General features: G+C 41.3%; 1 protein-coding gene across 1 annotated transcript in view; it reads left to right on the top strand.

Annotated features, from left to right (window-relative positions):
• The window catches only part of LOC141139090 (alpha-1,4-N-acetylglucosaminyltransferase-like), a 44,774-nt gene extending 30,965 nt beyond the window's left edge, over positions 1–13,809 (top strand). Inside the window, exon 2 of the mRNA XM_073624900.1 lies at positions 13,150–13,809. Within this exon, the coding sequence (XP_073481001.1) occupies positions 13,150–13,737 (588 nt within the window). The 3' untranslated portion in view covers positions 13,738–13,809. The remainder of the gene's footprint in view (positions 1–13,149) is intronic.
• The last annotated feature ends 724 nt before the right edge of the window (positions 13,810–14,533 follow it).

Below are 14,533 nucleotides of genomic sequence, written 5' to 3'. Positions count from 1 at the left end.
AGTTTTTGTTAATCTATTTCCCTTAAGTAGGTTTCCCTTCAGTCTTTGCTGATGTAAAGCTAAAAATGAACAAAAAGGGGTTGTCTGTCAGGGGCCCCCTTTTTTGGCAGTTTTATTTCCCTGGACAGGGTTGTGTTAAGACAGGCCCCCTTATGGATCAATGTAGTGTCCTTGTCTTACAACACAGGTCTCCGATTAATCTTTTTAGTGGTTCTAAACAGCACCTATAGGCAGAATAGGCCATTGTTGGTAGATGTGTGACAGGCAACATTGATAACCTACAAGTTTAACATGTTTTCTGATTCCATCTTTAAGAGCCCACTCCACCTAGATCCTGCATCCGAAACAGAGAAGGCAGGGACACCGGTGGAGTAGACCGGCAGATCAGCCGCATGATCCAGCTAAGATACCTTCATCAAGCATATGGAGTAAAGGTAAAGCTTACTGCAGAACCGAGGTTCGCCAAGAGTCTTGCAGTGGTCCCACCCTAAGGTAGGCCTGAGGTACTTGATTATTCTCTCAGGTGTGCCGTCCTGGAAGATGACTTGAGAAAAGTACTAGTTACTTACCGGTAACTGTCTTTCTGGGAAATCTTCCAGGATGGCAGGCCTACTTCCCACCCGTTGGAGGAGGGAAAATTTTAGAACACTAGAAGGTGAGTGCCTATGAGGAATGATTTCCCTTGTGAACCAGGTTCAGGAGTTACTTCTCTACAAACTGAGGATCAGGGGGAAGGGTGTGGACTTAAAACAGCTGTTGATTGATTGTGTTTCCTGTGGGGAGGAGCCTCTCATCTCTCAGGTGTGCCGTCCTGGAAGATTGCCCAGAAAGACAGTTACCGGTAAGTAACTAGTACTTTTTGCATCTCCCATAGAGGGTTTGCCCTGGCCAAGGCTCTCTCAGAAAGCAAAGCTATCATAAAACCTACTTTGCTTCTGTCCGTGGGAAACGTCTGGGGCAGCATCTCAAAGTATATCTCAACCTGGTTTAGAAACCCTCTGCATTGAACTGGATCGCCCCAAGTCACTGGGGAAGCAGAGCGGAACCAGACATACCTCTTATAGTAGCAGGAGCAGGGACGGCCTGCAACTCAGGTTGTACCGGAGCAGCCATAGTGGGAGATTCCAGGTGAGCTGTGTGACTCAGGAGCGTTTGTAATGCTATGGCAAACTGATCCATGCGGTGATCTTGCTCATCCAATCTGGAAAAAATATTACCAACAAGTGGATTGACTGTATCTTCTGAATTCATGGCCTTCGCCTACTATCAGCAACCATGAATCAGACTGAGACAGAAGTATAGTTAAATCACACTTGTTTAATAATAATAATAATAAAAAGGTAAACAGAGTAAGCATAATCAAAACAAGCCAGAGTTCAGTAACCGGATCGGGTAGTCAGCCAAGCCAATGTCAGAGAGCCAGAGATAAACGTAGTAGTACAGCAAGCAGGATCAGGAGACAGAAGGAACGTTAGCTGAGCAAGTCTTCAACAGGAATGCACCAGAAAGTCTCTGTGATCTTGACAAAGGCGAAGGCAGAGCTCTTCTGGACTGGACGGCTTAAGTAGGCAAGACTGACGAGCAGAATCAGCAACAGCTGGGTAACTGTGAAGAGAAATGGGAGCTGGCAATTAGCCGACAGCTGAGCAGCCAGCTCAGAGAAGGAAGGGCTGAGCCCAGCCCTGACAGCTACAATTAGTGGTGGTGGGGAAATGTTAAGGCTGATTATAGCCCTTGCCCATGGAAAACAAAAGACAAGATTTTCAATGGTGGTGGAACACTCCTACACACAAATACTAGTCAGGAGTTATGTTTAATAGCATAGGGAGAACAGACAACTTCTGTACATGAAGTGGCATGTTTGTGATTCAAACCAAGAACATCAGTGCTGCTAGGCAGAAGTGCTAACCTGTTCACCACTGTGCTGCCAAATGTTGAGCCCATAAATACTGCATTTCTTTGGACATATCGGTGGTGGAATTACTCTAGTCAGGAGTTATTCTTCTTGATTTATTCTGTGATATGTGGTGGTTCTTGGTGTGTGAGTGTAGAATAATGATGTTACCCTCTGATTTTTGTGAATGACATTTTGATTTCTGATGTTGGTACACATATCACATTTTTTGGGCTCAAATTATGATCATTTGGAAATAATAAAAAACACTCAAAATTGTGACTCATTTAAAATTTGCATCAGCAATGGTATTGTTTGTGGTTTGTAAAGACACCTGTGTGAGTTTCGGTAAAGATTTATGTGAGATGGACAGCAACAACTGAGAGAGACAGAGAAAAATATATTTTACCAAAACATGAAAACATTACACATTCTAGCATTCTTAAAAACAAAATAGATGATGAAGAAGCAACATTGTTGCAAGGACAATTTATTTGAGAGAAAGATACAGTTCATCTCAACATTTAAAAGTATTTATTTTAGGAAGTTACAATTATACTATTTGAATCAATGGCTGAAACTTGCATTGGGCTACATAACTCATTTTCACTATCAAAAAAATGCTTTTTAACCCAGAGCTCATTTTGGTATTTACTATAGCTCTTGGTAAAAAAAAGGCATGGGAGTTAAAATGAGTAGTTTGCATGTCTGAGCATGCTCAGTTGTGCTGGCACCTAGTTGTATAGCGATGAGGAATTTATCTCTTCTCAGACTTTTAAAGATATTTTAGTGTAGAAATCACTTTTTAACACAGTTTAAAAGCAGGATATCTTTAAACAATATACCACATATTTAAGTACCATTTAAGCGATCATATCATGCTCTAAACATTATTTCCATGCGCACTACTCCAGGTTCTAGCAGAGTAAGCGTTTGGGCACTATCTGTTTTCTGGAGGCTACAGTAAATTCGGTTTTGGGAGTATTTTTGCCCCAGCGCTATTGTGAATTCCGTTTGGGCATTAATTACTGCGATCACTGTAATTTGAGCACTAATTAGCGTTGATTAGCGCGTGGTACTATAGTAAATGAACCCCACAGTGTCTTGATGTTGAGCATTGAAGTGCTTTGGGAAACGTGCTTCAAATCACCCAGGTGTGAACCTCTCCTATAAAGCCTAGTACACGCCACTAGTTTTCTTTCATTCAACCCACTGGGTTGAATGAAAAAAAAAACAGACAGCTCTGGTCAGAGCCACTGTACTAGCAATCCAACATTAGTACAGTGATCTGCTATTGTGTTCTGACAGGGGGATGGCCCCCTCATTGGCTGAGAACGCTGATCCAGGGCCGGTCGGCTGCTGGTTTTCCAACATGCTTGTCCGACAGAAGCTGAATGGCCAGCTTCTGTCGGACCGGCTGCCATACACACAGGCCGATTGTCAGATTTATTTTTTAATTGAATCGGCCGATGTCACCTGACATTCGGCCCATGTGTACTAGCATTAAGAACCCAAGAGCCAGATAAATTAATTTTTGCTTAAAGTGGAAGTCCAGCCTAATAATAAGAAAGCTTAAATCTGCTCCTACACCCCTTCTAAACCCTATTCTATCTACCTTGTGAAAAAAATATGTGCATACTGCACATACCTATTCTGAAAGTGATCTGGTCCGGTTATGTGATCTCCACAGTGGCAGGCTTCGGTAAAGAGAAGATATTGCTGACAACACCTGCAGAGCCTGGGCAATGATGTCACCCATAGGATTAGAATGGGACATCCATTGTCGGCTGTCCCTCCTCTACACTGAAACCACTGCTGACAGATGATCATGTGACCTATTTGGATGACTCTCAGAATAGGTAAGTATACACATCTTCCTTTCACAGGGTAGATAGAATAGAAGGTTTAGAAGGGAGGTAGGAGGAGATTTAAGCTTAGTTAGATATAGGCTGGACACTTTAAGTGGCTGTGGCAAGCTTTGCTGTGTTCAGCCTTTATTTTGATTTTATGAGGGGCAGTTATTTTTTCACACAGTACTTGCCTAGATGACATTGTCCATTACGTAAATAATACCACATAAACAACCTCCTACCCGCCATATAGTAAAATGATAGCGGGTGGGATCCCCTCTCATTCTGGGGCTGTGCCACATGATGTTGTTCCAGTGTCACCGCTATTACGCACCCACGAGGAGCATAGCACAGCGATCGCAGTCTTGCCATGTTGCACGACCCCCAATCTGGGTAAAGGACCGAAATCTCTGCTATTTAACCATGTGATCGGAAGTGCCATTATCTGCTCTCCTTGCTTCACACTCTGTCAGTGCGAGGCGAGAAGAGCCGATCAGCGGCATCTCCTGGCAGCAGAGTGTGTAGAGGTAAATTTAGGGCACTGATAATCAGTGCCCTGGTTATCAATGTAACCCCAGCAGTGCCACCAATCAGTGCCCATTAGTACCACCAATCAGTGGCCATAATTTCCACCAATCATTGCCCAGCATTGCCACCAATCAGTGCCCATCAGTGATGCCAGTCAGTGCTACCTATCAGTGCCCATCAGTGTCTGCTCATTAGTGGTGCCCATCAGTGCCACCTATCTGTGCTGCCTATCATTGCCCATAAGTGCCGCCTATCAGTGCCCATAAGTGCGGCATATTAGTGCCTCTTTATCAGTGCCACCTAATCAGTGCCCTTTCAGTGCCCATAAGTGCTGCCTCATCAGTGTCCATTAATACAGCCCATCAGTGCAGCCTCATCAGTGCACATCAGTGAAGGATAAAAATTGCTTATTTACAAAATTTACTGACAGAAACTAAGAAAAACATTTATTTACCAAATTTTCGGTCTTTTTTTGTTTTTTTAGGAAAAATGAAAAACCTGGCAGTGATTAGATACCACCAAAAGAAAGCTCTATTTGTGGGAAGAAAATGTGAAAAATGTAATTTGGGCACAGTGTTGCATGACCGCGCAATTGTCATTTAAAGCGTGACAGCGCTGAAAGATGAAAATTGGCCTGGGAAGGAAGGGGGTGAAATTGCCCATATTGAAACGGTTAAATAAGTTATATTTCATTTTATATATTCGTTTTCCAATACCAGTAGAAACATGCAAGAAAAATTCAAAAATGTTCAATAATTGGGAACATCAGACTTGGGGCAAATACTTTTATAAGCAATGTATATTAAACAGTTCAGCCAACCAAGGTAATTCCCTTTTTATGATAAGTTCTATATGTGTTTTTAAAGGGGAGCTCCACCCAAAAAGGGAAGCTCTGCTTGTTTGTCTCCTCCACCCCTCTGCTGCCACATTTGGCACCTTTCGGGGGAAGGGTGGAGCGGGTACCTGGTCTTGACTGGTATGCACTCCCACTTCTGGCTGAGCTGGCTGTGGCAAACTCAGACGGAATTTTGGCCCCCTTCCTTCCCCCACTGCCAGTCCCTTCACAAAGCACAACGCGCTTTGCACATGTGCAGTAGGGAACTGGTGGCGCCAGCACCCAGAGAGCCGACTGAAAAATCAGCTCGGGTGAAGACACCACTGGTTTCATGGACAGGTAAGTGTCCTAATATTAAAAGTCAGCAGCTAAAGCTCTGCTTTAAATACAAATGATTAAGGCTTCGTTCATACTATAGCATACACATTGGTGTTTGCCTGCACAAGTGTTCCACGCACCACCATGCAGGCAATTTAATTTATGCCAATTAGAATGCAGCAGCTGCATGGACACGGACACTGCTCCCAATTTGACAGCTATGTGGGTGCGTGAAGGTGTTTGTTCCTGAAGTATGCATACAAAAGTCAAATTGGGAGCAGCGGCTGTGTCTGTACTGACATGAATGGGACTGCCTGCACAAGGAGGAATATAACACCTGTGTATCCCTGTGCAGCCCTCGCAAGGGTGTATTCTGCAGTACGTCCATGTAAACAAGGCATTGATGTGGAACTCTTCGTGAGCAGACAAATAAATAGATGCAGCACATCATACATGGTTACAAGGTTACTGATTTACCCGTTAAAAAAAAATTGTTTGGTTAGCCATTCTTGTGATATATGTACAGGGGTATCCAGCAAGATACCATAAAAAAAAAACATACACTATTGGAGATAGCGCCAGACCAAAGAATAAAAGAGTCCAAATTTGTTTACTGGTTTACACTGAAAAAACAGCCAATGCATTTCAGGGATCAGAAACCCCCCCTTCATCAGGGCTTCAGTTAAAATAAGTACCTTGAATGGAATCAAATAGAGCTGAATCTTTGTAGGGAAGCAGCTAATTGGTGGATTAGGGGAGTTGGGATCGGTATAAACATACTGAAATGGACAGTGAAGGAACATCTGCAGAATGCTATCTTTCTTTTAATGAGGTTCCTTCTCAATTTAATTACATTTAACACACCTGATTGGTTATTCCCTCCCCTTTTTGCTTAAGCTCTATTGTATAGGGTATTATAAGAATAAGAGGCTGATAAAAGGTCAAATACATTGAACAGTGAATGCAGAGCAGAAGACAGAAGGTGGAAAGGCCGCACAACCGGAGGGTCTCTATGACTAAGTCCAATGGGTGGAGCGAAATATGTCAGAGGAGTGTACTCAGGAGGAGCTAAAGCCATATATTCACCTTTCTGTATAGTGGCTGGGTTCTGGTGTGCAGCGTATCCTCCTTCTGTCTTCTGATTTGCTTCTACTAGCCTGGATGAGCTTGTTTGAACTCCAACATCTGTTTTGTACTTTGGACTGCAGGGAGAGGTTTTGTATGTACCTGGAGTTAAATAGAAACGTGTGTCACCTGTTTGGACAGTGTAGATTTCAAAATGGTCAGTAATACACTCAACTGAATGGAAAGAAATACAAATCCTTTGGCAAGTAAAATAGCTCCCATATACAGTATGTATTTCATCTGTGCATTAATCTGTTTGGAAATAGCTCAACATTAAAGGGTAGTTGTTTCCTATATGGAAGGATGAGTGATACACGTTGTAGCCTGAGCTTGAGGTCTACAGCCACTGACAGTGCATTCCAAATAGAAAATGAAAGGGAAAGGGGTGGGGGTAGATAAGGGGAGGGGGGGGAGGGGGGCGGGGGGCTAAACTAGATGGATCAAATGACCTCCGTTATAAATAAATGATGTGGAAACGAGATCACAAATGCAAATGTATAAACAAATAAAATAAAAAATAAGCACAAACAAATATCAAGGGATAATATATCCCAAATTCCTGTAATCAAATCTAAATGAAAATACAAATAAATGTATATCAGCAACGTATGTGCAAGGGTATGTGAGTCTGCTAGAGAAGGAGCATAAATCCGAAATCTATCGTGATAACATGAAAAGGTGCTCCAATGACATTACTAGAACCATGTGTATAAAAATAGAATATAATATACAACTAATAGTTAGGTCCACACGTGAATAATAAACAATGTGAATACAAAGTGGATATAGGTGTCCATAAAAATAGTCCCAGTGATTGGTGTTGGTGTCCCGCCAACACTTGGCGGAAAAAATACCATAAAAATAAAAAATAATAATAATAAAGATGACAACAGTCCTACCATCAGATGTAACAATCCTGGATATAAATAAGGTGTTGATGAATCAGGGGGAAGGAAAAAACCAGTGTGCTGACAGGTGGAGGCACCTTCATGTTCCCAGGCCCCTTACCTTACAGCTGTAAGGTATACAGCATATGCCAAGGAGGCCCCGCAGGTGGGGGAGTCCAGCAATCCAGCAGGTGACGTTGGTTGGTGATGCCGTGTATCATATATAAAAAACAAAGAACGAGTGGTATATGGTATGATACCGTTTGATGTAAAGACACAGGTGGGAGAGAGGGGGGGGGGTTGCACTCACTTTTGGACAATGAGCGCACGCCTCAACCCACGAACGCCGAGCTCGTATAGTCCCAGGCTCTGAATCTTCTGAGGGACTCTCCCTGCTTCCAAATCCACCACCCGTTGTGCAGAGTTGTTTAGTGCGGTATATAGGAAACAGAAGCCGCACATAGCATAATCCCGTATGTCATATACTTTATTAAAACATTCCTAAAATTCGTACACTTACATTTAAAAACAGCTTGGGGGGGTAAAACATCCACGAGCGCCGAGCTCGTCACATCCAGCTAGTGTGTGGCAGCGTCCCGTGCTCCTGACGCGTATCGTCACGTCACGTGACTTCTTCAGAGGATAGCACGGGATAGAAAGCCAATGCTTATAAAGGGTCCCCGTGTGATGGACACACGGCAGCCATTTTCCCGAAGGGCGCTGATGTAAGGAATAGGGCAAGCAATCGGCGGCCATTTTCCCAGAGCCAATCTCCATGCACAATGTCAGAAAGGGCCGTAGGTCAAGTTTTTAAACGCAGTTAAATATAGGATAACTGTTATGCCCGATAGACAGCCCAAGGCTGCGGGGGAAGTCTAAAAACGTGCTTGGGTAAAAATATATATATGTACTACAATGTATCGAATGACTAATATTGAAGGTGATAGGCTAATCCATAAAAAGCAAACAAAGAGAACATCATAAGAAAAGAATAAATATATTAATGATCATAAAGGGGGTATTTATTATGAGGGTTGTAAACTGAGCAGCTGGTGGCCATATACAAAATCCACCATACTGCACAGTATCAAATTAGGATAATGTATAAATGGTACCATCTATTTATGAAATAGCAAACATACCTAATGGGGACAAGGTCAGCCCATGTTTGCGGGGATACATAAGGGGAATTGCTAGACTAGGGGGCATGCTTAATATTGAAATCAAATTAAAAATAATAACAATAAACGTAATAAATTACACAGATGCTCCCGTATATAAATACAGGGAGCACTTAGCATATTCTTGTGGACAAACTGGTGGAAAAAGAATATATTAAAGGGAAAAGAGAATATTAAAATATTTTAACTCACTGTTAAGTGATAATGGTGGACATGGAAACGAGGAATACAATGGTCAACGAAGAAAGAAAAATACGAAAAAAACGTCTCTGGAGCTCGGGAGATGTCAGACACCAACTGTATAAATACTCACATCAGAGAATATTATAGGCGGAAAACAAAGCAAAAACACAAACTTAAATTTAAACTAATAGCCTGTGAGTCCATAGTAAATTTCATAGGTGGTCTGATACTAGAAATCGCTTATAAAGCAATTTAGGTCGAACTCAATATTGAGTCCCTTTGGTGCTAAGGTGTCTATGGAGTATATCCATTTGGACTCCAATTTACTTAGAGCCCTCACTTTATGGCCCCCTCGCCATGGTCTCCTGTAGGGTTCAACCCCCCAAAATTTCAGATGCCTAGGATCTCTATTATGGTGTTTATCAAAATGCCTAGAGACATTGTGCTTGTCGAAGCCATTTTTTATGTTTTGAACATGCTCCTTGATACGAATTCTTAATAATCTTTTGGTGCGGCCTACGTACTGGAGGCCACAACTGCACTCCAATATATAGACCGCACCCTCAGTATTACATCCAATAAACTCGTTAATATTGAATTTAGTGCCATTACTATTTGATTGAAATGAGAATACTTTTTCATTCGGGTGTTTAGTTCGGATGCAGGCATAGCAGCGTTTACAAGGATAAAATCCTTTTCCAGTAGAGAAGGAAAATAGTTTTTTTGGAGGATCAATCACGTTTTTGACTAGTCGATCTCTCAGGGTAGATGCCCTTTTATATATGAATACAGGTTTTTCTGGTAATATTTCTCCCAGGCCTTTATCTGATTTAAGGATATGCCAATGGCGGGATATAATATTTTCAATCTTCTTATGTTGGAAATTAAAATCAAATATTAAGGGAACCTGATCCTGTTGACAGGTAGGTATCTTGTCCTCGAGTAGTCCCTGTCTTTGCATCCGTCCTACCTCCATTATTTTGTCATTTATAAATTCTTGGTCATATCCTTTTTCTGTAAACCTTTTGCCAATCACCAGGGCTTGTGCATGGAAATCCTCATCTAAAGTGCAGTTGCGTCTTAATCGCATTATCTGACCTTTAGGAATGTTGAATAGCCAGTTTCTATGGTGGCAGCTGCTTAAAGGCAAATAGCTGTTGAAGAAGATTGAAAATATTATATCCCGCCATTGGCATATCCTTAAATCAGATAAAGGCCTGGGAGAAATATTACCAGAAAAACCTGTATTCATATATAAAAGGGCATCTACCCTGAGAGATCGACTAGTCAAAAACGTGATTGATCCTCCAAAAAAACTATTTTCCTTCTTTACTGGAAAAGGATTTTATCCTTGTAAACGCTGCTATGCCTGCATCCGAACTAAACACCCGAATGAAAAAGTATTCTCATTTCAATCAAATAGTAATGGCACTAAATTCAATATTAACGAGTTTATTGGATGTAATATTGAGGGTGCGGTCTATGTATTGGAGTGCAGTTGTGGCCTCCAGTACGTAGGCCGCACCAAAAGATTATTAAGAATTCGTATCAAGGAGCATGTTCAAAACATAAAAAATGGCTTCGACAAGCACAATGTCTCTAGGCATTTTGATAAACACCATAATAGAGATCCTAGGCATCTGAAATTTTGGGGGGTTGAACCCTACAGGAGACCATGGCGAGGGGGCCATAAAGTGAGGGCTCTAAGTAAATTGGAGTCCAAATGAATATACTCCATGGACACCTTAGCACCAAAGGGACTCAATATTGAGTTCGACCTAAATTGCTTTATAAGCGATTTCTAGTATCAGACCACCTATGCAATTTACTATGGACTCACAGGCTATTAGTTTAAATTTAAGTTTGTGTTTTTGCTTTGTTTTCCGCCTATAATATTCTCTGATGTGAGTATTTGTACAGTTGGTGTCTGACATCTCCCGAGCTCCAGAGACGTTTTTTTTTCGTATTTTTCTTTCTTCGTTGACCATTGTATTTCTCGTTTCCATGTCCACCATTATCACTTAACAGTGAGTTAAAATATTTTAATATTCTCTTTTCCCTTTAATATATTCTTTTTCCACCAGTTTGTCCACAAGAATATGCTAAGTGCTCCCTGTATTTATATACGGGAGCATCTGTGTAATTTATTACGTTTATTGTTATTATTTTTAATTTGATTTCAATATTAAGCATGCCCCCTAGTCTAGCAATTCCCCTTATGTATCCCCGCAAACATGGGCTGACCTTGTCCCCATTAGGTATGTTTGCTATTTCATAAATAGATGGTACCATTTATACATTATCCTAATTTGATACTGTGCAGTATGGTGGATTTTGTATATGGCCACCAGCTGCTCAGTTTACAGCCCTCATAATAAATACCCCCTTTATGATCATTAATATATTTATTCTTTTCTTATGATGTTCTCTTTGTTTGCTTTTTATGGATTAGCCTATCACCTTCAATATTAGTCGTTCGATACATTGTAGTACATATATATATTTTTACCCAAGCACGTTTTTAGACTTCCCCCGCAGCCTTGGGCTGTCTATCGGGCATAACAGTTATCCTATATTTAACTGCGTTTAAAAACTTGACCTACGGCCCTTTCTGACATTGTGCATGGAGATTGGCTCTGGGAAAATGGCCGCCGATTGCTTGCCCTATTCCTTACATCAGCGCCCTTCGGGAAAATGGCCACCGTGTGTCCATCACACGGGGACCCTTTATAAGCATTGGCTTTCTATCCCGTGCTATCCTCTGAAGAAGTCACGTGACGTGACGATACGTGTCAGGAGCACGGGACGCTGCCACACACTAGCTGGATGTGACGAGCTCGGCGCTCGTGGATGTTTTACCCCCCCAAGCTGTTTTTAAATGTAAGTGTATGAATTTTAGGAATGTTTTAATAAAGTATATGACATACGGGATTATGCTATGTGCGGCTTCTGTTTCCTATATACCGCACTAAACAACTCTGCACAACGGGTGGTGGATTTGGAAGCGGGGAGAGTCCCTCAGAAGATTCAGAGCCTGGGACTATACGAGCTCGGCGTTCGTGGGTTGAGGCGTGCGCTCATTGTCCAAAAGTGAGTGCAACCCCCCCCCTCTCTTCCACCTGTGTCTTTACATCAAACGGTATCATACCATATACCACTCGTTCTTTGTTTTTTATATATGATACACGGCATCACCAACCAACGTCACCTGCTGGATTGCTGGACTCCCCCACCTGTGGGGCCTCCTTGGCATATGCTGTATACCTTACAGCTGTAAGGTAAGGGGCCTGGGAACACGAAGGTGCCCCCACCTGTCAGCACACTGTTTTTTTCCTTCCCCCTGATTCATCAACACCTTATTTATATCCATGATTGTTACATCTGGTGGTGGGACTGTTGTTATCTTTATTATTATTATTTTTTATTTTTATGGTATTTTTTCCGCCAAGTGTTGGCGGGACACCAACACCAATCACTGGGACTATTTTTATGGACACCTATATCCACTTTGTATTCACATTGTTTATTATTCACGTGTGGACCTAACTATTAGTTGTATATTATATTCTATTTTTATACACATGGTTCTAGTAATGTCATTGGAGCACCTTTTCATGTTATCACGATAGATTTCGGATTTATGCTCCTTCTTTAGCAGACTCACATACCCTTGCACATACGTTGCTGATATACATTTATTTGTATTTTCATTTAGATTTGATCACAGGAATTTGGGATATATTATCCCTTGATATTTGTTTGTGCTTATTTTTTATTTTATTTGTTTATACATTTGCATTTGTGATCTCGTTTCCACATCATTTATTTAAAACGGAGGTCATTTGATCCATCTAGTTTAGCCCCCCGGCCCCCTCCCCCCCCCCCCCTCCCCTTATCTACCCCCACCCCTTTCCCTTTCATTTTCTATCACAGCGCAGCCACTACCCTCTTAGTATATTTATTGTTTTATCTGTTTTGGAGCAGTTTTGTGTGTTGCAGCAGTGTCCCCTTAGTATAGGATTCCTCTGACAGCGCAGGAGTCTTTTGCACAGCTCTGCATTCCAAATAGGTGACTATGAATTGAGCTTTGAAGCAGACAAGATCTCTGGTTTGCTTTATAATGTCTCATAGAGCATAATGATTAGCATGAGGCTGGAGCATGGAGAGATTACCTTATGGGGCACACAGGTACTTCCTTCTATCTAGTTTTACAGCCCATAGCTGATGCATGTAGAGTTTTTTGTAAGCTACCCTTTAAAATGTTAATTAACAAGCTAAGACATATTTAACATTTTCAAAAATGTGCTTATGTTATGATCTCATGAAATGTTCTTTTCTTGACTACCAGGTAAACCCTAAAAAAGAAATCTACTGGACCCATGTTAGCTCAGATGCCTGTAGGTTTGCCATGATGTGGAAATATGGAGGAATTTATATGGATACTGATGTCATCTCACTTCGTCGAATACCCCAGGACCATTTTCTAGCAGCTGAATCTTTTATAGTTACTAGCAGTAGTGTTTTTGGCCTCTCCTCACATTACCAGTTGGCATGGCAGTTTATGGAGAACTTTGTTGAGAACTATAGGGGAGAAATATGGGGACACCAAGGGCCGGGGGTTTTCACTCGTGTTGTGAAGAAATTGTGTGGCATGCCGGTATTTACCTCTACGAATGATGTCATGTGTGCAAACATCAGTTATTTTCATATTCAACGTTTCTACCCTATCCTGAATCCAGCATGGAAAAAGTACTTTGAAGTCTGGGAGAATTTGCCAACTTTTAATGATTCCTATGCCTTACATCTTTGGAATTTCAGGAATAGAGAAGGTATATCAATGGTACCTGGAAGCAACACATTGGTGGAACATCTCTACCAGAAACAGTGTCCTACCACCTATGACTATGTCTTAAGAAAGGAGAAAATTCATCTGTAACAAGGCTTGTTGGGCTTATAAAAACAGATTATGTGATTCATGCATACGTACACAGTGGTATTTTGGATGCATTGTGGAAGACAACTTTGGAAGACAACTGAGGCATTGGGGGTCATTTACTATAGCGTCATGCGCTAATTAGTGCTAATTACCACTAATTAGCCCTCAAATTACCATTGTAATGGATATTTGTAAGTACTGTATATAATTGTATTCTATTTTGTATGTATTGCACACTGCCCTCACTGTGAACACGGTACTAATAATGTTTTTAGTACATGTTTACATTCTTTCGAGTCCTGATTAGAATTAGCCTGCCTATGTAACGCACCTTGTTACCATAAGCGTACAATTGTAATATTAATGTGATACCAATGTAATCATGTATATAAAAACCTTCACTTGCATCATAATAATGCAGAACAGTTATTTGGAAAGATGCTGAGCGTATCTTTTGTGTCTGTTCCCTACTGCAGTAGTTATTATTAATTTGGAACCACTAATCAATATGAGGATAGGAGTTGCCTATCATTAATTTAACCAAGTCACATGGCGAGCCAACCAGGAGGGGTTTCCAGGTGACCCTGAGTATCCGAAACGAGGAGCTTGAGACGAATTTCTGATAATCTGCCAGCTGAGGTAAGCCTTTTGCTTACATTTGAGTTATCAGACGTCCTTGATCGGTAAGGCATTTTTGGGACAAAGGGTACCTATTTTACTCCCCTTAATCAAAACTGTAGTGATTGGCGGTTATATGTTATGTTGTCACTGTCTATTGTCCATTGGAGTGTTATAT

The sequence above is a fragment of the Aquarana catesbeiana genome, linkage group LG04, assembly GCF_042186555.1.
Source record: "Aquarana catesbeiana isolate 2022-GZ linkage group LG04, ASM4218655v1, whole genome shotgun sequence".
Lineage (NCBI taxonomy): Eukaryota > Metazoa > Chordata > Amphibia > Anura > Ranidae > Aquarana > Aquarana catesbeiana.
This window is presented reverse-complemented; position numbering and strand designations above follow the sequence as displayed.